Source organism: Actinia tenebrosa, unplaced genomic scaffold (genome assembly GCF_029948245.1).
Source record: "Actinia tenebrosa isolate PJP-AT-01 unplaced genomic scaffold, QUT_ActTen_1.0 PGA_scaffold4__44_contigs__length_22323623, whole genome shotgun sequence".
Lineage (NCBI taxonomy): Eukaryota > Metazoa > Cnidaria > Anthozoa > Actiniaria > Actiniidae > Actinia > Actinia tenebrosa.
This window is the reverse complement of record NW_028292581.1, coordinates 5552664-5576004: the sequence shown is the minus strand read 5'-3', so window position 1 is coordinate 5576004 and position 23341 is coordinate 5552664. Positions and strand designations below refer to the sequence as shown.

The following is a 23341-nucleotide window of genomic DNA, read 5'->3' as shown; positions in this document are numbered from 1 at the left end:
TTAAATTTTGTATTGTTTCACGACATTCTGTTTGAATAAATGTCAGAGGATTGATACAAACTCTAAATAAAGAGTCAAGGATGAGATAGCGTTAGTTCACTCGTGGACTTGTCATTACATGCGAGTAGAGTCTGTCAGGATTCCTTGATTCAAGGGGGTTTCTCTGGGTTCTCCAGTTTTCTATCTCCACAAAACCTAATAACACGCTAGGTTGTAATACGCATTGTGAATTGTAGCCCTGCCCTGACTTCCATCGTCCTTGATGCAGTTTCTGGGTATCGATGTAATGTGAAGATAAAACTCCTTTTAAATTGGAGAAACACTTTAATGTTACAACCCATAAGAAAGTTACAAAGCGTTCATTTTACAGTTACGATTTTTCATAGGAAGAATCAATGTATAAGCAAGAACATTTAATGATAGGCAATTCATGACACTCAACATCTAACAGCGAAATCACAAACACGAATGCTACAAGTATAACAAATACTTAGCAACAAGCTGGTATTATAAAAGAACTCTTTTCGACCCTTAGAAGCAGTAAGGCTCTATTCTTGTTGGTTTTCTGAGCTGGATTTTTACCTTTTTTTGCAATAGGCTTAAAGTTCTTGAGTGAGCATTTTATGAGTCATCATTTATGTGACCAAGTGAGGAACTTACATCATCCCTCCCATTCCACCCATTCCACCCATTCCTCCCATACCACCCATTCCTCCCATTGGTTCTTTCTCGTCCTTGGGAGCTTCTACAATGACTGTCTCAGCGGTGGTGAGAAGTGAGGCAACCCCTGCAGCATCTGTAATGGCGGTACGTACAACCTTGGTAGGATCGATGATGCCTTCTTGAATCATGTCTACGTATTTGTTATTGAGTGCGTCATATCCTGAGTTACCGTCTTGTCTTGATACCTGAGCAAAGAATGGAACGAAAAATTACATCAAAGGGTCTGAAAATGCATCACACGTAGCCTGCATTTCAGGCATTCCTGGTTCACCCGGTTCAGGGCGCTTCTCTTTTCTTGACGAACGATATATGTTACTACCATTATTATTGTTGAAGTGCGTCCCGCGAAATTTCATGTCTCGTTCGCCGACGCTAGGACTAAGATCTTTAATTCAGTTGAAAATCTACCTCAAGATATTGTTTTATTATTTTTATTTCAGTTCTTTGACTGATGGTCATTGAGATGCTAGTCGGTGACGGAGACATCAAACTTTGCGGATCGCACTTAGGTGGTAATATATTTCATTATTTCGACCTCCAGATAGGTGTGTTGTACAAAGGGCCTATATGAAGGTACTGTAGTGTCTTGCCGGTCAACGTTTGAAAGGTTTATGGCATAAAGTACAGAGTGTATGAAAAACGTTGAAATTTAACCATAAGGTATTTACTAAAACTAGGTTCCGGTAGCCAAATACTAATGTCCCACTAAGCATTTTCTGTTTCTTAACACTTTGACTGAGATGTATTATAACAAGGTATTTTTTGAGACACTTTCGAATAAAATACACCTTTGTCAACGTGATTTCTGTTCCCCACTCACCTTCTCAACAACAAGTGCTGCCTCAACACCAGCATTTTCAGCAATGGTATGTAGTGGCTTTCGTAGCGCTTTAATGACTAATTCTACACCAATCTGTTGATCGGGATTATCTAGTGTAAGGTTGGTTAGGTTATTAGTACACCTGAGTAAAGCTACTCCACCACCAGGGACAATGCCTTCTTCTACTGCTGCACGGGTAGCATTCAAAGCATCGGTAACTCTGTCTTTCTTCTCGTTTACTTCTACTTCGCTGGATCCTCCAATCTGTAAAATAGAAGGCAAATTGAGGAGCAAGTATCTTTTTGTACGATATTCATAAATGGGGTATCTAGAAAATACTACGTGTCCATAACACAGGGACCCTTGAGCATGGTTTAGAGTTGGGCGTATTATTCGAGGGTCCTGGGACAAACCTATTCCCTAACGCCTAGAAAATTATGAAATTGAGGCTTTGGGAAATCTGATTTCTGGTGCCGCTGTTTTATATATGAATTTGATCTGTGAGTTTGCTGTGCCCTGTATTTGATCAGAGGTTGCTTCGTAGTGTTAATAAAGTTTGAAGGTTTTATAAGAAAAAAGAAAGCCAACCAATAACTACATATGCGGCAAGAAAACAATGAACGAATTTCAGAAGTTACCCACCTTTAAGATTGCCACACCATCAGATAGCTTAGCCAGTCTTTCATTGAACTTCTCTTTTTCATAATCAGAATTTGTGCTTTCCAATTCTTCTTTGATCTGCTCGCAGCGTTTTTCGACATCTTCTTGGCTTCCCTTGCCCCGGAGGAACAATGTATCATCTTTGGTGATAGATAATTCACCGACTTCTCCAAAGTCTTGTATCTGGATATCTTCTAACTTTGTTTCAAGTGCCTCATCACCAAACACCTTCAATGAAAAATATATCAGAGTTGCTTGTTGATTCCCTCCTGTGCTGGGTAAGCTTGTCTCTGGGTACTCCAGTTTATTATGCCTCAATGAAAATCCAATTTGCTTCGAAATTCCAATTTGATCATGGAAGGAGGGCTTCAGGTTTGTTAGCCACCGGCTACTAAATGCTGCCCTTTATGATGACAAACACAATTTTTTCATTTTTTCATTTGTTTGTTCATTCATTCGTTTACATTTACCAAAAATGATTTTCCCCCACCACTTATCATACACACAAATCATGATCAACCTATTTACACAGGAGTTGTCGCTAGTGTCCATAAGTGTACACTTGTACAGCAGCCTGTATGATTTCCAAACTGCACTGAAGTGTCACACGTCTGAGCTACCTTCAGAACTGGCTTATTCCTGGATACTTACCATTCCTCCTGTTGCAATGGCCATATCTTGAAGCATATTCTTACGGTTATCACCAAATCCTGGTGCCTTTACTGCAGCTATTTGAAGACCAACTTTAAGTCTAAAAAAGATAAAGACATTATGTTTTATTAAGTTCTTTTCCAAATATTCAAAGTTTTTGGCGGAATATATAGTCATTCAAAAAGATTTATCGGTGTTTTACCTGTTCAAGACAAGGGTGGTAAGAGCTTCACCATCAACATCTTCAGCAACAATAACGAGAGGTTTTCTATGGGTGTTAGCAAGTTCTAGAGCAGGGACTATTTGTTGAATTGAAGAGATTTTCTTCTGACACAAAAGTACAAGACAATCTTGATATTCAACCTTTTGGCCTGTAAAATCAACACATTATGATTATTACAACACTGTTATAACATTTACAATAAAATTCAGTAATCAGTGATCAAAAATTAATAAAGACTACCTTTGGCTGTGTTAATAAAATATGGAGAAATATATCCTCTGTCAAACTTCATTCCTTCAATAACTTCCAATTCATCATTAAGAGTTTTACCATCCTGTAATAATGTAGTTAAAAAATTCAAAATAATATATTTTTTGTAATAGTAGCTATTTTTCTAGCAACGTTTTTTCAAAGTTTTTCTCAGTACCTTGACTGTAATAACACCATTTCTGCCAACTTTTTTCATTGCAGAAGAGATCAGATCTCCTATTTTCTTATCACCATTGGCTGAGATTGTAGCTACCTAAAAATATTTAGGAACATAAAGATAGTAAATAAACAACTTAATAAGAAACAACGTACAAATTGAGCAAAGTACAATGAGGCTTCTTATGGAACTAACCCACAAAGTCTATCAAGGCCTAAACAGATCCGATTAGATGTTGGCTCTGTTTGCTCTAAGAATTTCTGTCATTGGTAGCTCTTTGCAATGGCGTAGATTGCCTAGTAAAGTGTTCATTTCATCTCCTCTAGAGGCATCATAGAGGGCCAAAATTTGATCAGTTTTTTTCAGTGCTAAGATGCGGCTTTCAAGTGTCGCACCCTCTAACTAAAATCACCATTGCCATTGTCACCCAAACCACCTTCATCTAAGCCTTTCCTACGGATGAGTTTATAATTGACTGAATCTTACCTGTGCTATCTCTTCAGGGGTTGTGACAGGTTTGGACATTTGTTTCAATGATTCTACTACATTATCAACAGCTACCATTACACCTGAAATAGGAACAAGTCAACCAGAATTAGTAAAAGATGTAGTGCAAATTTTGTACGAGAATATTTTTGTGTGTCCAAGAGTTATTCTAAAGCCATTTGCATTAATAAACAAAACAACGATCAGTGTAACTTCGATGTATGATCTAAATACTGACCAAAAATATCAAGTAAATCTAGTTTTAATTTAACACTATAATTTGTACAATGTACATTTTTCATTGTGATGGTCATAATAAAAACAGCAATGAAGAATACTTTATCTAGTCCTTGAGAAAATTATCAGAAGGTTCTTCTTCCCAACAACATTGTTGGTTGAATGAATATTGGCCTAAATTTTTTAAAACTAATGGCATAACAGTAGATATATTATCAATAAGTCAAGTTTCTTTTGTTAAACAAAGGAATGTTCAGGTTGATATCTAGTTATCAACCTTTCAAGGAGGTTGATATCTAATTATCAACCCTGTTTTAAGAAACTTCCCCAATGATGACATAAGGCAGTTATATGCCTCTACTTACCTTTTCTAACTTCCTGTGGATTGGCACCTTTAGACACCTTACTAAAACCTTCTGTTGCTATTGATCTGGCCAGAACAGTTGCTGTTGTCGTTCCATCTCCAGCCTCTTCATTGGTGTTGTTTGCTACATCCTGAACTAGACGAGCACCAATATTTTGGAATCTGTCTTTAAGGTCGATAGCTTTGGCTACTGTAACACCATCCTTGGTTATTTTGGGTCCACCAAAGCTTTGTTCAATTATAACATTTCTTCCCTAGAAAAAACAAAATCATTGTAAGATTGGTTGTACATACATGTATATGCAGGTGAAAGATACTCAAATAACACTGAACAAGCCATATAGATCTTCTTACTTGTATGGAAAATCAATTTCCAGGCCTATAACAAAAAGCAGTTCTACAAAAGTTTATCTTTCTTTTACTTCATGACAGAATTTTCTGTACAAAATGCTAATTGTTTCATTTGAAGGTTACTGTGGGTTTGCATATTCTGCAAACTCAGTACAGTAGTTACAAGAAACATGCTGAAATTCAGTTTTTCTCTGCCATCAATCAAAATTAATCAGTCTGTACCTTCTATATTCTTGACAAGCGGCAGTGAAAATCAATTTCACAACAAGCCGTTGAAATGTTAGAGTTCGCAAAATTTTGAAAACCACAGTAAATCATTGAAGACATTTTTCGCCTTATTTTAGAAGTCTTTGCAAGCAGCTGGACCTTGAAATATGTCACAACTTAAAAACTCTATAATCAAGGACTATTCAATACAAGTGACCCAACCAGCTGAGGTCCTTAATATCTTGAAGAACTTTGTAAGTACCTTTGGGCCTAAAGTGACTGCAACAGCATCAGCCAAAATATCCACCCCTTGCAACATGTTTGCTCTGGCATCAGCACCAAATTTAAGTTCCTTAGCATTTTGCTGTTGGGAGGTACTAAAACTAGCTCCTAGTCGTGGGACAAGTGTACGGCTTGATAGTACTAGCTTTCCTGGACGAATTAAACTTGGTAATCGGTACATGATTATGAACTGTTTAAATAAAATATAATTGAGTTAAAATGAGTTGATTATAGCAGCATCTGTGAATTTTTAGGTATACACATAGGCACAGAAAAACAAAGAATTACTATCTTTGGGTAGAGTTTGGGAGTGAGGTGAAAGAAATGAGCACTCCTCTGCAAGCTAAACTAAAAAGTCCATCATATGGATCTGTAATCATGATTGATTGAGCTATGGGTCATTACATTCATGTAAATAAAGGGTGGATGGAAAGATGGGCAGATCAAAATGGGTGTTCTTATAGAAAAGACTGTGCATCCCTAAGGAATTGGGGGGAGGGGACAGTAAGGAAATTACACAATGTGTGTCGATTTGCACAAGATCCCTTTTATTGTACCCTGTGTGCAGGAACAGCAAAGCGACTTGAAAAGTGTGTCTGTGTGTATTTGTGTGTGTGTGTGTGTGGGGGCTTTATTCTTATTCTAAAATTTCAAAGAGGGGGGTTGCTAGCTAAATCCACTCAATGAATGCTCCCTGGATCTGCCCTTGGTACCTTCACAGACAAATGCCCATATTAGAATTTTCTCAATACAAAAATTAACTATAAAACCAAGTTTGGCGTCTAACTGGAAGAGTTAAAGTAACGTTTTAGGATAAAAGCTCGCAAGCTCATTTTGGCGTGACTACCATGACATGCTGCAATTTTTCTAGTAGATTGAAAACTGCTTTAAATAACAAAATAATAACTTATTTTTGATAAATCTTGTGCGCAATTAGGTGGGAAGTATCGCTCTAAGCAAACTTGCAAAGTTTTCTTGCTAAATCAAAGCATCTACGAGTAAAATATTTAGTGAAGACACGCCATTTCAAATCGCCGGTGGATGAAATGACGTAACTACAACATGACAAGCAGCTCTTTTTCAGAGCTTACAAAGTACAGAATCTTGAATTTTTAACGTATTTGAATACCTAAATTTGCTTACTTTTATACTTGATGAGCTTTAAGAAGGAGAGGACGGGAATTCCAATAAATTCAGGCGAGATTTCACTCACTCCGACACACACACGTGGTTACACGCTGCAGAAAGTTAGAAAGATTCTTTTATAAGCCCTAAAAGGTCTTTAGAAACTCTTCCTTGATTGGCCAGTTCAGGATGATGCAATTATTCACGTGATTTCAGTAAAAGCTATCAAAATGCATAAAGTTTCATAAATTTCTTAAAAATTTATCAAATTTTAGAAATAGTCTAATATTTCCTTTTAAAATTTGCAGTTCTTTCTCAAAATAAAGACTTATTTTAGTGCTATGAGGAATATATTACTGGCCTATTACTACATTCAAGGGATAACCTTTCTTCGCCTTCTGTTGTCAGTACGCATGCTCATCATGAGCATTCTATGGTACAAAAATATATTTGGCGGGGAGGGCAAAACTTTTAAGTTGATTAACACTCTTAAATGCGACAAAATTTAATAGTATTGCTAGGAAACGCTCACTGCATGATATTTTCTGTAGTTTGAAAGTTTCCTAGCTTATTTCAAAAATAAGCATATAAAAAAATGCTAGATTTCTTTGAGGTAACCTTTTCCTTGCCCGTCCCCTCCCCAGTGAAGTTTCTTGTTCATGCTTTGACACGCTTGCGTAAGAAGTTCCACGTGCAAATTATTTTCGGCGTGTAAGGCTGAGTTGCTGCATTCCTGTTCAAAATGGTAAGTTTTTTCTTTATCACGTTTAAAAACTCGTATACTATTGTTCCAAGAGTATTTCCTTACGCCTCGACGGCTAGTATTTTATTGGTTATTTTTCAGAATGATTATTAGCTTTGCAAATATGTCCAAACTAAATTAGTACAATTGCTGCCAATGCATACGGTAACCCTGCATTTATAGCCTCCTTTGCTCTAAACTTCCTTTACGTAGACTAAGGATTACTAGAATTCTCTATATTGAAGAGTATAATGCCAAAAATTCCCATCAATGTCTCTTTATCCCTTTTTTTGTCGTTATGTAATCTTCACATATACAAGGCCTTTATCAGCTTCTATTATCTAGACCCAGCGTAGATTTGTACATGGATTTCAATACTAGTAAAGTTTAAAGTGTAGTAAATTTTATGTACAAATTATTTGCGTTCTGCTATTTTGTATGCACAAGTATGACTTATTTATAGAGGGCAAGATAGAAACTTGTGTTCACATGACTAATTACATCAAAATATGTTCAAGATTCTTGTGCTTGTTAAGCTTTATAGCATTATTTGTTATCATTGAGATTAAATTAGAACCGGTCAAACATTTATTTCTTTACAGAAATGCACATAAGTAAGTTTACTATGTTTACTCTAACACAAAGCCTTAGAAGGTTTTGATTTTCTTCGAAGTAGGGACACAAAGTCAAACCAGGGTTCGGGTGCACACCCCCTGCACCCCTCCTCTGGGTCCACCTCTGGTTATGGATAATATTGATGGTTTTCACAGTGGCCATGTTGGAAGAACTTAACAAAAGAATTGTCAATGAATTCTTTTGTTATATCCTTCCAACATGGCTGCTGTGTCTTTTGTTATTTAATTCTCTTGGGAATGGTTGAAAACCATCAATTGGACTTTGAACGCTATATTCCCATATTTGTAATGTAAATTTACTTTCTAGAAGTTTCTATAGTTTTTTACAGTTGTGCAGAATGTTCTAATTAGATTACATAGGGTTTTCTGGAAGTTTCTAGAATGTCGGTTTCTAAAACCTATGTTTCTGGAAGTTTCTGGAATCAATATTTTTCTAGAATGTTCTAGATGATGTTAGTTACTAGTTTTTAGCACTGATCATTATGTAATCAAGTTTGAAATAGAGCATACAGTAAGTTTGCATGAGTGGTGAGGGTAAGTGCTTAAGGGCTATTTAGTGTTTGTGTGCTGGTCAGGGCTCGTGGACAAGAGAGTCAAATTGTTAAGTTAGTGGAAGCCACCAAGTAAGCAAGACAAGTTGTTAAGAAGGTTAGAGTAGACTGATCAAGTAAGCAAGTCTGAATTTGTGTTTGTACATACAAGCTGTTTGTTCATTCATTAAAGATCGTTGACTGGATTACCTGTGGTCTATGACAATTACAAATCCTATCATTCTATTTAGCAACCTAGTCTTTAGTGAATTAGGGCAACACTGCCCTCATCTATGTACATCTCTACATGTATATACAAATTGTCATGCACTAAAACAATTCCACACAGGACCAGAATAGATGTGTATTGATATCAATCCTTATGATAAGTGTGGGATTTATAGGGGCTGGTCTAATTTTCTTCTAAATTTTCACATGTATAAGGGGATTTCAATACTGAGAAAACACAAAATAAAACCTGCAGGCTTTGAATATGTATGAGAAAAGATTTAGTTTTTAATTAAAAGATAAAATTAATAATAATAAAAAAAAATCATTAGGTAAAAACTATAATATGTAAAAACATTTGGATGTTGCATTGACTCATTATCAAGTCAATTATAAGAAGCCTGGCAATCAAATATATATAAAGCGTAAAAAACAATACAATGGTGAAACACTAAAACACTAACTTAGGTGTATAAAAACACCAAGAGCATCAGAATAACATTAAAAAACAATTTGGCACAATAAGAATCAGTTTGGGTATTTAAATTAGGCTTAAAGTCCTTGATGAAGAGTATCTCATAAAATAGACAATTGAATTTGCTGGTGTGATCAAAGGGAAGCTTAGGATTGATGTTATGATCTGAAACCAGATGTTTGTCACTACACTGGGTCTAGACTTGAACTTTGAATAAATGTTAAGTGTGATTTTATCTTTCTGCAGAATGTGGGCATATATAACATAAAATAAAATGGCATATGGAAATTGAAATTATGATTTGAGTGTAAATCAATAATAATATACATGAAAGTAGCTCTATATACATAACACAAGTCTGGTTAATTTAAAAGCCACTTGGCCATCATAATCTTTATTTCCTGTTTCAGGCTGGTGCTATAAGAAGATTCAAGCCTCTTTTTGACAGAATCTTGGTAGAAAAATTCCTTCCAGAAGTCGTAAGTTAATTTGTTTCTTGTTCTTAAAGCACTCAGTGCGGGCATGGATCTAAGAATTTTATAAGGGGGTGACTACCTTGCACCAATACTACTCTTAATCTTTGTATTGTCACCTGGATGTAATAAAACAAGGATTTTTTCCCAAATGAATTTTCATTTTTTATTGTCTCATAATTAATTAAGAAAACGAAAGGTGGTGTCTTGCTGCCAGAGAAAAGTCAATCCAAGGTTCTAGAAGGCACTGTTGTTGCAGTTGGCTCTGGAATGAGGGATAAGGTTAGTCTATTCCAGCTGGTGTTAATTTGGATATAACGTTTTGACATTGTCTTGTTACCTTAGTATTGCACAGAAAGACTTGTGGGTATGCCATATATTTCTGGGATAAACCCTCACATAGATGATAAGCACATCAGTGCAAACAATATAACCGTGAAAATTTAGTAATACTAAATAGAACAACTTCATGGAAATTCCATTGTTTTCTATTGTTTAATTGGCACTATTTTGTACTATTTAGTAATTAGTGTTTCATGGATTAGTTGTTTGCACTCTATACTTTATTACTTCTTTTAATTAAAAAAAATTTAATTACAAATTTATTTGATTCCAGGATGGGAATAATGTACCTGTGAGTGTTAATGTTGGTGACAAAGTTCTTCTACCTGAATATGGAGGAACAAAAATTAATTTGGAAGACAAGGTAATTAGTGGTTTTCCTTTTATTTAACAGAAAATAACAAGGAATTACATCCATTTGAATATAATATATAAGATGGCAAATGAAATATTATGGCTTTTTTGAATTTTGGTTTGTTTTTTTATATGCATATGTATGATTTATGCTATAAATCCCATTTCTGTTTATGAATGTGGATAATGAATTTATGTTGCCAAAAAACCTTGCAAAAGCAAGTTGGTCTGTCTTTACTAAAACATGGTAGAAACTAGATAAACTAGTTGACCGTGTCGGTGATTGGAATAGAACAGTAGGAGAATTGATTTAACTTAATACACCGTATGGTTTGTGATGTTTAGAAACTGACGTTTCGGACGTTAGTCCTTCGTCGGAGTAAGTCACATTTACTCCGACGAAGGACTAATGTCCGAAACGTCAGTTTCTAAACATCACAAACCATACAGTGTATTAAGTTAAATTTATTCTCCTACTTTACTAAAACATACTTTTACTAATTAAACTCTCTCATAATTATTATCTTTTCAACAGGAATATCATGTTTATAGAGATGGTGATATTTTGGGTAAATTTGAGGACTGAGCAAGTAAAACCTCTCATTAATATGCAAGATCAAGGCAGTGCTGCTTCAGCTGACACATAACATTAATGTCAGAAACCTCTAAAAATAGCTTGGATGTTTATGCATTTTATAATGTATGGTGAACTTTTTCAAACTATTTTGAATGTAAGGAGTTTTCTAATTTTTTCACTTATGTACTGCATCTTAATTACTGCTAAATCTTCTGAATGTTGTAATAACTGATAGGAGATTGCTCACTGAAACAAGATAATTATGTTTGTCATTTGTGAACTAAAGTAGTGATTGCAAAACTGTGAAATAAAGTTTGACATAAATTGAACAATGTTCAGGCAACTGTCATGATTATTTTCGTAACTCTTCAGTAGGATAACTGGAGTTTGATTAGTCAGTTCAAACCATTTTTAGGCATCAATAGCACTTAATTTCGCTATGGTGCAAAATAAATCTGAATCTGAAATCTGTCGAATCGTTTAACTTTCATTTCTTGTTTCATCATCAGATTCATTAATTCCCTTAAAAATATAACCAAAACTTCATAAAATTTGTTCTTGAAAATTTTCTTCTTGATCCTTGAATTTTGGCTGTTTGAATGTGAATAAATGTACATCAATGTTTGTTAAAGTCATGGAATTTTTTATGTTCACTAATCATAAGGTTGTTACGTTTCTTTGGCCTTTCTCCTTGTGTTGGTGATAATTGCATTTTTGGTTGTAATTAGGTATAAAAAGTTTCAGTTTGAATTAATATTTCCTGGTGATCGAATTAATATTTTAACTATCGTTAAAAAAGCCAACTTGACTGCATTGTCTTGTCATTCCGACTGGAGAAATTGATTGAAAACATGGCAGCAGTATTTGAAGATAATAAAATCAAGTGGTGGTTAACTTGAAAATTTATGCTTCTTTGACCACCACTGCATGCTTATTTAATTCACGTTTGTAATCATGATTTTGTTTCTCCAGTAATTTTTAACTGTTTTTCTGTGGATCATAATGTAACTGTTAATTCGTGTGCAAAAAAATAAATAATTTTGTTCTCTCAGAGATTATAGACTTAAGCCCCCTTCTAGTTGTACTTTTTCCTAATATCTGAAATCTCAGCCCATTTCCAGCCCCATCTTGCCCCACCCCCACTCTTTTCGTCTTGTCTTTCAAATTATTGACACCCTGACAACCTCTTGGCTAATCCTGAAGTGAGGGCATGGTTCTGACTAACAGATTGGATTGGAATTTAATTCATACATAATAGTCATCTGTATTTTTAAATACGAGACACTCACTTTCGAGGTTGCTCCCTTGCCATCGTAAAAGGAGTTTTTCCAGGCGAGGGCATTTTTGACAAATTTATTTCCGGAAAGCCACAGGCAGCCCAAACAAGGTTCCTGTGTATGGTTTATAAGGGAATGTATGGGAGTTATGATTAAGGTCATGAAAATAAAATGTTTCACTCAACAATTTGCCTCAAAACTTGCTGCAGTTGTTGCTTTTACTTTGTTCAGCCTCCTGGCAACGTTTCAGCGCGATTTGAGGCCGTTTAATGGTTTTTTTCAAAATCAGCTCTTCTCTACCTAAATAAGGTAGAGAAGAGCGGATTTTGAAAAAACCCACTAAACGGCCTTAAATCGCGCTGAAACGTTGCCAGAAGACTGAACAAAGTAAAAGCAACGACTGCAACAAGTTTTGAAGCAAATTGTTGAGTGAAACATTTTATTTTCGTAACTTTATCATAACTCCCATGCATCCCTTATAAACCATACACAGGAACCTTGTTTGGGCTGCCTGTGGGAAAGCACGAGATTTCCAGAGGACTGGTGAACAGGAAGTACGTCACAAACAGGGGTGGGTGACGACATTAAGCTTGCTAGTTTAGTTGATACGCGGCCATCTTCCCTTGAGCCTATAACCGACTTTCCCTAATAATAGAGCAAACTTTATACAATATACGCCGGTTTTTTAATATTTCTTCATTACCAAAGGACAACATGGTTTCTTGGATGTTCTGGAGCTGAATATTAAGGTAGGCCTCTGTCTCCGTGGGAATGTATTATACTCAACATCTTGGTGCTTCCTACTGGAATTTTTCAGATGTTGCAAGCAGTTTCTGCACGGAAACACGGTAGTTTCCTCGTCCAAAATAAGAATACTTTCACATTTAGTCACTTGAAAGACGTATTCAATAGTTTGTTATACGAAAGTGATTTACTTAGCTATAAATGTTGGTTTATCATTTTTCTTTTCTAGCCCTCTCGAGCCCTTTAGTATATAATATAAGTCTTTAGCTTACAAGGCTTATGTGTGTTTATTGTGCTGTAAAGACAAGAAGATTTTTATATCGTAGAGTTTTAATACCAGAACTGGACTTTATTTCATTCTTCATATCATATAATTCAATTGTTCTCAGAATGACTTCCACATTTGGTTTTGTTCCAATCAAATGAAATTTAAATCCAAGGTTCAATGTTCTGTCTACAAATCACAAGTTGACTTTAAAGACACCCTCAAATTTCAACTTCCATCCATCTCCAGCCGGTGACTAAAACGTCTTTGAAAAAGTTAAAAACTGTTATCAACAGTCATTTTCTTCTTAAGTTTATAGGTTTTAAACTGACCGATTTTGTTTTTCTAAAAATTCGTAATCTCGCTGAGGTACTGTAGAAGCGGAAGTTCTCGTACAGATAGGTGAGCTGAACAATAATTTGTCGTGATGGATGGAAGATCTGGTGTAAAGTTTAGTAATTAAAACCACGACCAATACTAAATTTTTTATTTACTACATACATATCTAAATTAGTTCTCCAAACAGATAATCTTGATTTTTTGGGAAAATTAGATTATGGTTACATGAGTAAGTACTGAGCTGATGGACATTTTTTTACTTTGTTTCACTTTATTAACATGTGACATTTGCCAGCCTTAAAATAAATATGAAAAAACATATTACTGTGAACAGACAAGTTGGATTCGAATAAAAGATTGATGAACTGTTGGCCTATTAACAAGACTATTAAAAAAAGTAGTTCAGACATAGGTAACATCAAACTGAAAAATCAGCTCAGTTGTGTCTCAACTGATTCAGCAAGCTGTCCAATCTGGCTAATGAGTAACATAGTTTTATTGTTCACATTATTATTTAAATTTTTAGCTGTATTTATTTCACTTTATTTGGCTTTTTTTGAAGAAATGATATAAATTTTATGTTGAAGAGTCGTATGTCAATGTTTACTGAAGCATCATCATACATAATGTTTCATTAAATATAAACATATAAATTTGTGCATATATGTGTATATTTTAAAATGTCAGTTTTGTATATTTTGTACATGCGTGTTCGTATGTGTGTACAATTTTTTATTGTATATCAAGGAAAAAGTTTTGTTTTTGTCTTACGTTAATATGTTATTTTACTACAATTGTAAATTTTCTCGCGCGCTGATTGGTTAAAAAACGTCGTAAATAAGAGGCCATACCAACAAATGGCGTCATGCAAGATTTCGTGCAGTCTATTTCCTAGAGTTTTGTGAGTTTTGTAGTAAAAAACAAATTTACGATGGTTGAGCGTGGTATGTCCTCTTATTTACCACGATATGACGCCAAACGTTGGTCAAAATTAGTTATGGACCCACTCGGCTTACGCCTCGTGAGTCCATAACATTTTGACCAACTTTTGACGTCATATCGTGGTAAATAAGAGGACATACCACGCTCAACCATCGTAAATTTGTTAAATAGAGCCTAAGTTAAGACTACAGTAACAAATGTGGCACGAATACTTGTACAAGATAACATTAATTTTGAAATCATTTTGAAGCAGTATTATGTTACTGTTCCATCAAACATGGTAATGTTTTGCATTGTGGTGTGTTAAGCCTAAACCATCTACCTTACAGTATTAAAAACCATGGTGTATTGTAGGATAAACAACAATTCCTTGGCATGCACTTATAGTGCAATTTAGGAAAATACATATAATAATTATACAAATTAATCGAAGGATTTATCAAATATTTTGAAATTTTATTCTACAAGATATGTATATTGGTATGAATAATATATATTGGTTGCATGTGGTTACATTATTAAACATAAAGATACATTTGTTCAGTTATTCTGACAAAGAAAGTTTAAAAAGTTCAAAGATTTTGATATTATTATATAATTACCAATGAAATATCTATTTTTCTCTATTTCGAAAAATTGATATCTTCACACGTGAAAATAACATGTTATTTTCACGTGTGAAGATAACACCATTGCGATGACTATTCAAAAATACACGGAAATAATTGCCTGAAAAAGCCAAAACATACTCCATTGATAATTATATAATAAACAGAATATTACATGGGCGCTTGGAGATACGAAATTTATCTTCTCGTGTTGAAAATCTCTCACTCGTTCGCTGCGCTCACTTGTGAGAGATCTTTTCAACACTCGAAGATAAATTTCGTATCTCCGCGCGCCCATGTAATATCCTCTATATAACTTGATTATAAGTCTAAAGATGTGGTTCTAGAGAAATAGTGTGATTTTTATAAACCCAGAAAACAGATATCATTAAGAAGTGTATAAAAGTGAAAATATTATGACAACAAAAGAACACAATGGAATTAGGGTCTACTAATTTTTATTAGGCTAGTGTGTATTTCACGGGTTTATAAAAACCACTCTACTTTTGATTTTAGAATACATGCATGTATTCAACCAGCTTGAAACAGAACACAAGGAGAAAAGCTTTACTTTACTATAAGCTACTAAAACATAGCAGATGTTATCAATGTAATGACATTATACATGTATAAGCCTGCTTTGTCCTCATGGATTCGTCCTAATAAACTATGAAAATATTGTAAAAATATAGAGAGGTTTATTTACTGGCCATGACGTCTGGATATGGAAAAACCATTCCAGAGGTCTTGAATATATGGACTGAAGCTGTTAGAGGCTTAGGTCAAGGCTGAGGGCACAGTTTTCCCTATCTGAACCAACTTTAGGAGGGTAAATTATTAATTTTTTCCCATTTACTGTACTTTGTAGCTTGTTTTGATTTGTTGTTGTTGTGTTGTTGTTGTTGTTATTTAGCAATCTGTTATCCCATGATACCAGACCATGGTCAGAGATAGGAAATGTGGCCCTTTTTTGGTGTTGCAGGGCAGTACCTGAGCCATGAAGATAATAAAACAACAGCAGAGAACAATGAGTTTGGAGCTAAACAATACCCTGCAATACAAAAACCCTAACCCAGAATACAATACATCTTGCAACACCAAGAAAGACCTGAAAATGCTTGCACCAGACTGGAAAAAAAATAAATTATGTGAATAATAGTTCCATTTCCCCCTAGGTTTCTAACAAGGTGAAGAAAGGGGGAGAAGTGCTACAAATAAGAAGAGAATAAATCAATACAGATGCCACCGCCTCCCCCTCCACCAGGACCACCTCCACCTCCTGCCCCCGCTGGCCCTTCAGTCCCACCAGGCGGTTATAAAAAGGCCGCTAAAGGCACTGAAAGAGGTGCATTATTAAGTCAAATCCATAAGGGAGCCAAACTTAAGAAAGCTGTTACAAATGACAGAAGTGCTCCAACTGTAGGAAGTGAGTTTACCTTAATCTATCTTGTTTATACACCTACTTGCAAGAACGTTGTCAAATGAAAATAGAACAATAGTGATTTAGTGGGATAGGAATTATATTAAAAAACAAAAGAAGATCACTGAAGCTGAACGTTTTCTTTTGTCTTTTAATGTATTCATTTCTCACTAAATCACTAATGTTTAATATGGTATGACAACATTCTTGCAAGTAGGTGTATATATTGGTGTAATATAATAATACAATATTTGTTTCATATATGTTTTTATTACACATTTAGGGCTGATATCAGTGTGATAATGCCATTCAAGAATAAAAATTGTACCACTGGCTCATGGACTCCCTAGCTATTTTGTAATGTGACATGAAAACTTGAAAATAAAAACAATATCAAGCTCTTAAAAAATGATGATCTCAAAATTTTATATCAAACACAAATGAAGCATAATAACAAATTTACTTTGCTGTTGTTTATTTACTTTATCAACTCATTTACAAGAGAATACAATGACAAATGATATGGCCCTGTTTTGGTTGATAGAGTAAAAGAAAAAATATATAATTTTTTGTGCTTATTCAAGAGAACCTGTACCATTTGTTAGCTTCAGTATATCTTAGATGTTTGGAAAGAAGTTTCACTTATTAAACTTTGCAGTAAGCTGTTGGTGTGAATGGCACCAAAATGACTATAAAATTGCAATTGTCTTCTATAAAGACATAAACCTTTCAAAATCTACTTGTCTCAAAAATGGTTGTAGCTTTGTTATTTGTTTATATATGATTTTAATTTTGTTATACTTTTATTCTTTTTTAGATGTTAAGAAGTCTAGTAGTAGTGGAAGTGTAAATGGAACAGGTGGTGGAAGTGGTGGAGGTGGCGGCGGCGGCGGTGGTGGTGGAATGGGAGGAGGAATGGGAGGAGGAGGAGGATTAGGTGGACTATTTGCAGGAGGGATGCCCAAATTAAAACCTGCAGGAGAAAGAAAAGCACCTGGCTCTGGAGGTTAGTCTTTAGACCTAAAATCTTTTACAATATAGAATATTTCTTCTTAATTAATAATAACAGACTTCCCAATTTTTCAGAAGGAATAAAATTAGTTTTACATATGTTGGGTGCCTTTTTTTATAAGAAAAAAAAAATGATTTAACTTGCCAGTCAGAGCTTTAGTATCAGATATTAAAATAAATGACAAGAGAACATTTTATTTTTTCAGTCTATTTTTTTCTTGTTTGCAATCAACTGACTGACTGATTGAAGGTACAGTAAATGTGAATAAGCTCACGTGATTGTTGTTTTTCCATTAGGAGGAAGAGCACCAGCAATGAAACCTACAGGATTTAGACCCCAAGCACGCAATACAGTTAACAGAGAGAGTAGTCCACCATCATCCAACAGGAATGGACCCCCTAGGTTTGGGGCACCACATTCATTGCCAGGAAAACCATCGCACATGGGACCACCTCCACCTCCCAGTAGGTCAAATGACCGAATACCAGGCCCTCGTCCACCACCACCTAGTAGACATACATCTGGAAGTAGCTTTCCTCCACCCCCTCCTCCAAATAGGTCAACTGGGGGACCTCCACCACCACCTGATAGGTCATTTGGAGGACCTCCACCACCTCCACCTGACAGGTCATTTGGGGGACCTCTGCCACCTCCACCTGATAGGTCAACTGGGGGACCTCCACCACCTCCACCTGATAGGTCATTTGGGGGACCTCCACCTCCTCCACCCGGTAGGTCAACTGGGGGACCTCCACCTCCTCCACCTGGTAGGTCAACTGGGGGACCACCACCTCCACCTGATAGGTCATTTGGGGGACCTCCACCTCCTCCACCCGGTAGGTCAACTGGGGGACCTCCTCATTCCACAGACAGATCACCTGGGGCACCTCCACCCCCTCCTCCATCGAGAAATGAAAATAGGCCACTTCCTCCCCCTCCATCAGGGTCAACAAGACCTTTACCAGCTACACCACATGGTGGAGGGCGTCCTCTACCTCCTCCTCCAGGACAAGGCCCAGGATCATCTGGGCCTCCACCACCACATCCTGGAAAAGGTCCTCCATCATTTCAACCACCTCCACCAAACGTCCAAGCAAAGCAACCTCCCCCACCTCCAAGACGAGGTCCTCAAGCTCCAGCCCCTCCTCCATCAAGGGCACCACCACCACCACAGAGCAGACCGCCAGGCCAAGCTCCTCCTCCACCACCACCAAGTCGAGAAACATCAGGACCACCACCTGGAAAGCCACCCACACCACCTCCTCCACAACGATCTAATGCCCCTCCACCTCCACCACCTTCAAGTCGTGCTCCTAATTTAGGACCTGGTGGACCTCTTCCACCACCACCTAGTAGGGGTCCTCCACAGAGAACAGGACTCCCTCCTCCTCCTCCTTCTGGTCCAAGACCAAACATCTCAAATGGACCATTAACGCCTGGATCAAGAAATTCTCTACCTCCACCACCACCAAACTCAGGTTAGTATGTTGATATATGTGAATAACTTGTTAACGATAATTAGACCCATAGCCAGAATAATCTAACTGTCAATGGCTATTTAGCAATTAGTCTTTGAGCCAGAAGAGGCTATGAGTCAATAGCCCAGTAATGATGAAAAATGTGAATTATACACCTTGAAAAGATGAAAAAACGTACTGACGTTTCGGCACTGGTCCTTCGTCGGAGTAAAAGAACTCTTTTACTCCGACGAAGGACCAGCGTCTGAAACGTTTTTTCATCTTTTCACGGTGTATGATATACCTTTTCATCATTACTGTTTCATTAGAAACACAGAAACAGCTCACACTAGTTTTTAGCTAGTTATATCTTCTAGTCAATAGCCCATGAAGCCGAAGGCCAAACGTGCTATTGACTCGTAGTTCATGAGGGCGAAATGAAAATAACGCCATTCCTTGCAAAATTACCTGTTTTAAGCAATCTACAAAAGGTAATCTTAATTACACTAACTAAGATAAGCATTTAATCATCTTTAGTAATATTGTACAAATGCCTGTAGTCTTTTTGTTGAAATATGGAACTACGTATGCTCTTCAGAGTCATCCTAAAATCGAACCCTTCATCTATTTTCACCATTACATATATACGTTCGATGAATGTTTATTCACATTTTGTAGCTGCATGCTCTACGTTCTTCTAAGTTAATACGTGAAATAAAAAATGGGGGTCACCATTCTCGTTTTGGATTTATTTTGAAAAAACATCGCAAAATGGTCGAAAACTCTCACTTTCCTGAGGAAAGTCTGGGTCGTGTTTTACAAAAATCGCAGTTTTTCGATTAAGAAATAAGGAAAAAGTGAAATTTAGCTTTGGATAGAGTTTTTACTTAGTATATGAAAGGAAAATGGCCAAACTGTGTAAGTTCCATGATTTTACTCCTATGTGCAGAAAGATGCTCAGCGCAAAACAAGGGAGTAGACCATTTCACGGATCCCGTTACTCAATCCTCAATATATTCTTTAGAAATTGCGTACAACCTGTGAAATTTTTAAGTGTTTCAATTGTTCGTTGATGTGTAAATTCCTATCATTACTGCGGACTGTAGTCAAATTCTAAAGAATAATTACACGCTGACGAGGCTGAGGTTGAGTAACGGGATCCGTATAATGGCCTATTACAGTGTCTGGTAAAAGTCTACCATTATTACTAGGGTAGTTTAGATAAAATACATTTTTATACGTGTTTCATTTTTCACATACAGTATAACATCTTTTCTGGGTCTTTCTTTATTTTTCTCCCTATTTTTCTTGCAAATGTTTCACTTGTATAAAACGATTTTTGTTATACATTGTACTAGCCTGCGTCACATCCGGAATTTTCTTCGTACGAAGAAAATTCCGGATGTGACGCAGGCTAACATTGTACACACTTATGTATGTTAAACAAAATCCTCATTCTTTTTAGATAATTTTGAAGATAGATTCTCCTTTATTTCAATAAATGAACTCCCTCCACCAGAGACATATATCGAAACACCGAAGACTTACCCAAGTCACACTGCTCAAAAACCAAAAGGTTGGTATATAATAAAATCAATGGGTTTCAATCAAAGTGAAGTGATATCTCTTCCATGTACTGTTGTTAGCACATCACTTCCATTTGACCAATCAACTCTCAGATTTCTCAACCATTTCATATTTTATCTTATGGAATGCAAATAGACGTAAGTTGGAACGAAGTTCGTAAATTTGAAATTATCCTTTTATTAAAAAGCTGATTCTTACTTTTTCTGTTTTAAGGTGGGAATCAGCGTCCTCCATCAGTACCTATGAGGGGTGCTCCACCACCTCCGCCCCCTCCAATGAGAGGAGCACCTCCACCGCCGCCTCCGCCACCCCGTTAACCAAAATTACTATCCTCAATGTAGACATTAAGGAGTAGAGAAGAATTAGTGAGCTTTAGATTTAGCATAATGATGAAGATGATGAAAAAGTCACCTAGATGATGGATGGCTTAGTGATTTTAAGAAGACAATGCTCGTGAAAAAAGTGACGCATGAAAATACATATGTTATTCCCAGGGCAATGATTATGGGAGTACAAAATAATTGATACATTGATCAGTACTGGTCGTTACTGGTCGATGTTAATGCATTGTGAAATTGGTTTTTGCAATGTTCATATCTTTTATATTCTGTAAATTTCGAAGGTATGAGTATAGGCGTGTTCTTAAAAATCTCGAAATTTAAACAAACAAAATTATTAGCATCTTCGATTTATATTTGTTTGTAAATAAATAATTGGAGATGATATAGCACCTGCATACTTTAAGTCAAAAAAATATTTTTTAATTTCTTAAATGATATGAAATACCGATGCTTTGTTCAGTTCTTTTTATATTACTGTGGTTGAAATTTATTCCTGCCTTCAGAAGCGAAAACAACCCCCAAAATCCTTTAAGAATTGCTTGTTGTAAATGTCAGCGATCGGACTGTAGGAGCAGATTTCATTTGAGCGGGAACCATAATGACACTTAATTGGTTTCCGTCTTATAAGCCAATCAGAAGGCATAATAATGACGCACTCTCTAAATTATTACAGCATAAAATAGTATTTCCCACTTAGATGAAATCTGCTCAAACAACATCTATAGATAGTTTCACCAGATTTCTTGTCAGTGGGAAAACACGTAATGGTTTCATTTTTAAGCTAATAAAATGTCAATGTGTTGCCCACTTGCACGAAATCTGCTTGATCAATGGAGCTAGTTGGAGCAGATTATACATATGAGAGGGAAAAGTGTTATGACATTTAATGGGTTCATTGTGATAATAAATTCACGCTGTAGAATATAGCATACATCATGATACATAGTATAGCATGTCATTGTATTTCCCACTTGTATGAAATCTGCTCTATCACATCTTGTCAATCGGGTTTTTTTTTGTGAATATAAATGCTAATCTATATTTTATGAATTTAATGGATGGATTTATAAACTAGTGACAAAATACTTGTAACTTAGTCAAGAGAGCCCGGTTGTACGAAGGGTGCATAGCCCGCTATCCAATGGATAAATCTTATCCAGTGGATAAATGTATTGAAAAACAGCATCGACTTATCCACTGGATAAGGATATATCCCTTGGATAACGCTATCTAACCCTTTGTACAACTGGGCCCTGCAGTGTCTGTGGCCCAAAAAGTGTAGTTTTTGTGTAGTCAACTTGCGTTGTGGGCGGGTAAAGGGTGCCAAGTGTTAACCACAAGGCCATAAAGGTTCTTTTTGTAATCAAGGGTGGCATACATAATAGTACATTCACTTCTCACCTCTGCAGCTGGGGTGTCTGATTCGATTCCTGAACTCGGTGTCACGTGATTTTGTTAGGTTTTCCAATAAGCCTGAAGCGAGATGACGTTTTACCCCCGTCTCTAGACCACAATCCTTTTCACATTGCTTTTGTTCTTTAATTATGACTATTGTTCCTGTATTCTCTAAGGAATCAAAATGATCCTCAGTGATCTCAGCTTTCTAGGTTTTTGATAACTAACTTTATTGAAACAAGTGTATGTGAATGAGCCATGCTCTGACTTTGCATTGTTTAGCACAGTGGCTGTTTCAGGGTATCGAAAACATTTGCATTATATATGTGGTATGAGGGGACTTGCATGAGGCTGTAAAGCTGGGAAGAGGGAATTCAAGATCCAACGTAACAGGGAAGTAAAGGAAAAAGCTGCCGTAAAGTGCTTTTAAATCTAATGCAGATGTACACGGTAATTAGTAGACTAAGGCCCCTTCCACAGTAACCGGCTTTTTTTGAAAACGGATTTTTTATTATTCCTTAAAAAAATTCTCGCGGATAGTCTACACGTAGCATCTTCGAATTTTCGCCCGCACGTATGTATCCGTGTTCGAGAACTTGCGTTTTTACGATAAAGCCATATTCCGCAAAGAAAGAATCCGATGTAAAAAATTTCCGGGTATGAGTGGACGGTGCCTGATAGAGGTAAGTAGATTCATTTCTAATCTGTACATTTGAACTATAGTTTGACTATTACACTTTATCAAGAAATTCTTGTTTCACAGGTTAAGACGTTAAGGTTAAAGTTAGACGCAATAGATCAAAGACGAGTGCGAGTCTTTCATCAGGGTATCCAAATACCGAGAAACTGATGAAAGCACGTGGGGCCGGTTTGAGTGTAAGAAAGGAGGTATCCATCCATCTTTGTTCTATTATTTTTGATACCCGAGCGTAATACGGCAAAAAATAGAAATAAATTATACTTTCGAAACTATTCGGTTGGTGCGGAGCAGCTGTTTCCGTATGTCTGGTTTGAGTCGCGTGAGTCTAGTGACATTTGAGGA

General features: G+C 36.2%; 3 protein-coding genes and 1 long non-coding RNA gene across 4 annotated transcripts; 2 read left to right on the top strand and 2 right to left on the bottom strand.

Annotated features, from left to right (window-relative positions):
• Positions 1 to 304: 304 nt before the first annotated feature.
• On the bottom strand, positions 305 to 6684 carry LOC116296731 (60 kDa heat shock protein, mitochondrial). Its single transcript, XM_031704801.2, has 11 exons — positions 6575 to 6684; positions 5412 to 5621; positions 4593 to 4845; positions 3991 to 4073; positions 3505 to 3600; positions 3318 to 3411; positions 3057 to 3225; positions 2855 to 2954; positions 2186 to 2431; positions 1544 to 1807; positions 305 to 908 (listed from the first exon to the last, which is right to left on the bottom strand). Exons 2-11 carry the CDS (start codon positions 5610 to 5612, stop codon positions 657 to 659), a joined length of 1758 nt encoding a protein of 585 aa, XP_031560661.1. The 5' UTR covers positions 5613 to 5621; positions 6575 to 6684; the 3' UTR covers positions 305 to 656.
• A 532-nt stretch (positions 6685 to 7216) lies between these two features.
• Positions 7217 to 11244, top strand: LOC116296732 (10 kDa heat shock protein, mitochondrial). The gene is made up of 5 exons (XM_031704802.2): positions 7217 to 7301; positions 9577 to 9645; positions 9829 to 9921; positions 10256 to 10345; positions 10871 to 11244. The coding sequence occupies exons 1-5, from the start codon at positions 7299 to 7301 to the stop codon at positions 10919 to 10921; spliced, it is 306 nt and encodes a 101-aa protein (XP_031560662.1). The 5' UTR covers positions 7217 to 7298; the 3' UTR covers positions 10922 to 11244.
• On the bottom strand, positions 9529 to 12488 carry LOC116296734 (uncharacterized). Its single transcript, XR_004197153.2, has 3 exons — positions 12202 to 12488; positions 10272 to 10307; positions 9529 to 9904 (listed from the first exon to the last, which is right to left on the bottom strand). It is a non-coding gene; the product is annotated as an uncharacterized LOC116296734 (long non-coding RNA).
• A 288-nt stretch (positions 12489 to 12776) lies between these two features.
• LOC148906919 (uncharacterized) lies at positions 12777 to 22558 on the top strand. Its single transcript, XM_089036693.1, has 6 exons — positions 12777 to 12938; positions 16263 to 16513; positions 17325 to 17513; positions 17816 to 18997; positions 20442 to 20552; positions 20777 to 22558. The coding sequence occupies exons 2-6, from the start codon at positions 16327 to 16329 to the stop codon at positions 20878 to 20880; spliced, it is 1773 nt and encodes a 590-aa protein (XP_088892819.1). The 5' UTR covers positions 12777 to 12938; positions 16263 to 16326; the 3' UTR covers positions 20881 to 22558.
• Positions 22559 to 23341: the final 783 nt, after the last annotated feature.

What these genes read in the sequence shown, in the direction of transcription:
- LOC116296731 (XM_031704801.2), bottom strand. Translation starts at nt 5,612, where the DNA reads ATGTACCGATTACCAAGTTTAATTCGTCCAGGAAAGCTAGTACTATCA. An exon ending in ATGGTGTTATTACAGTCAAG is followed by an intron (nt 3,412 to 3,504) that starts GTACTGAGAAAA and finishes ACATTATTACAG; the next exon opens with GATGGTAAAACTCTTAATGA. An exon ending in CCATTGCAACAGGAGGAATG is followed by an intron (nt 2,432 to 2,854) that starts GTAAGTATCCAG and finishes TTTTCATTGAAG; the next exon opens with GTGTTTGGTGATGAGGCACT.
- LOC116296732 (XM_031704802.2), top strand. An exon ending in AAAAATTCCTTCCAGAAGTC is followed by an intron (nt 9,646 to 9,828) that starts GTAAGTTAATTT and finishes TAATTAATTAAG; the next exon opens with AAAACGAAAGGTGGTGTCTT. An exon ending in GCTCTGGAATGAGGGATAAG is followed by an intron (nt 9,922 to 10,255) that starts GTTAGTCTATTC and finishes ATTTGATTCCAG; the next exon opens with GATGGGAATAATGTACCTGT.
- LOC148906919 (XM_089036693.1), top strand. Translation starts at nt 16,327, where the DNA reads ATGCCACCGCCTCCCCCTCCACCAGGACCACCTCCACCTCCTGCCCCC. An exon ending in AAAAGCACCTGGCTCTGGAG is followed by an intron (nt 17,514 to 17,815) that starts GTTAGTCTTTAG and finishes TTTTTCCATTAG; the next exon opens with GAGGAAGAGCACCAGCAATG. An exon ending in CACTGCTCAAAAACCAAAAG is followed by an intron (nt 20,553 to 20,776) that starts GTTGGTATATAA and finishes TTCTGTTTTAAG; the next exon opens with GTGGGAATCAGCGTCCTCCA.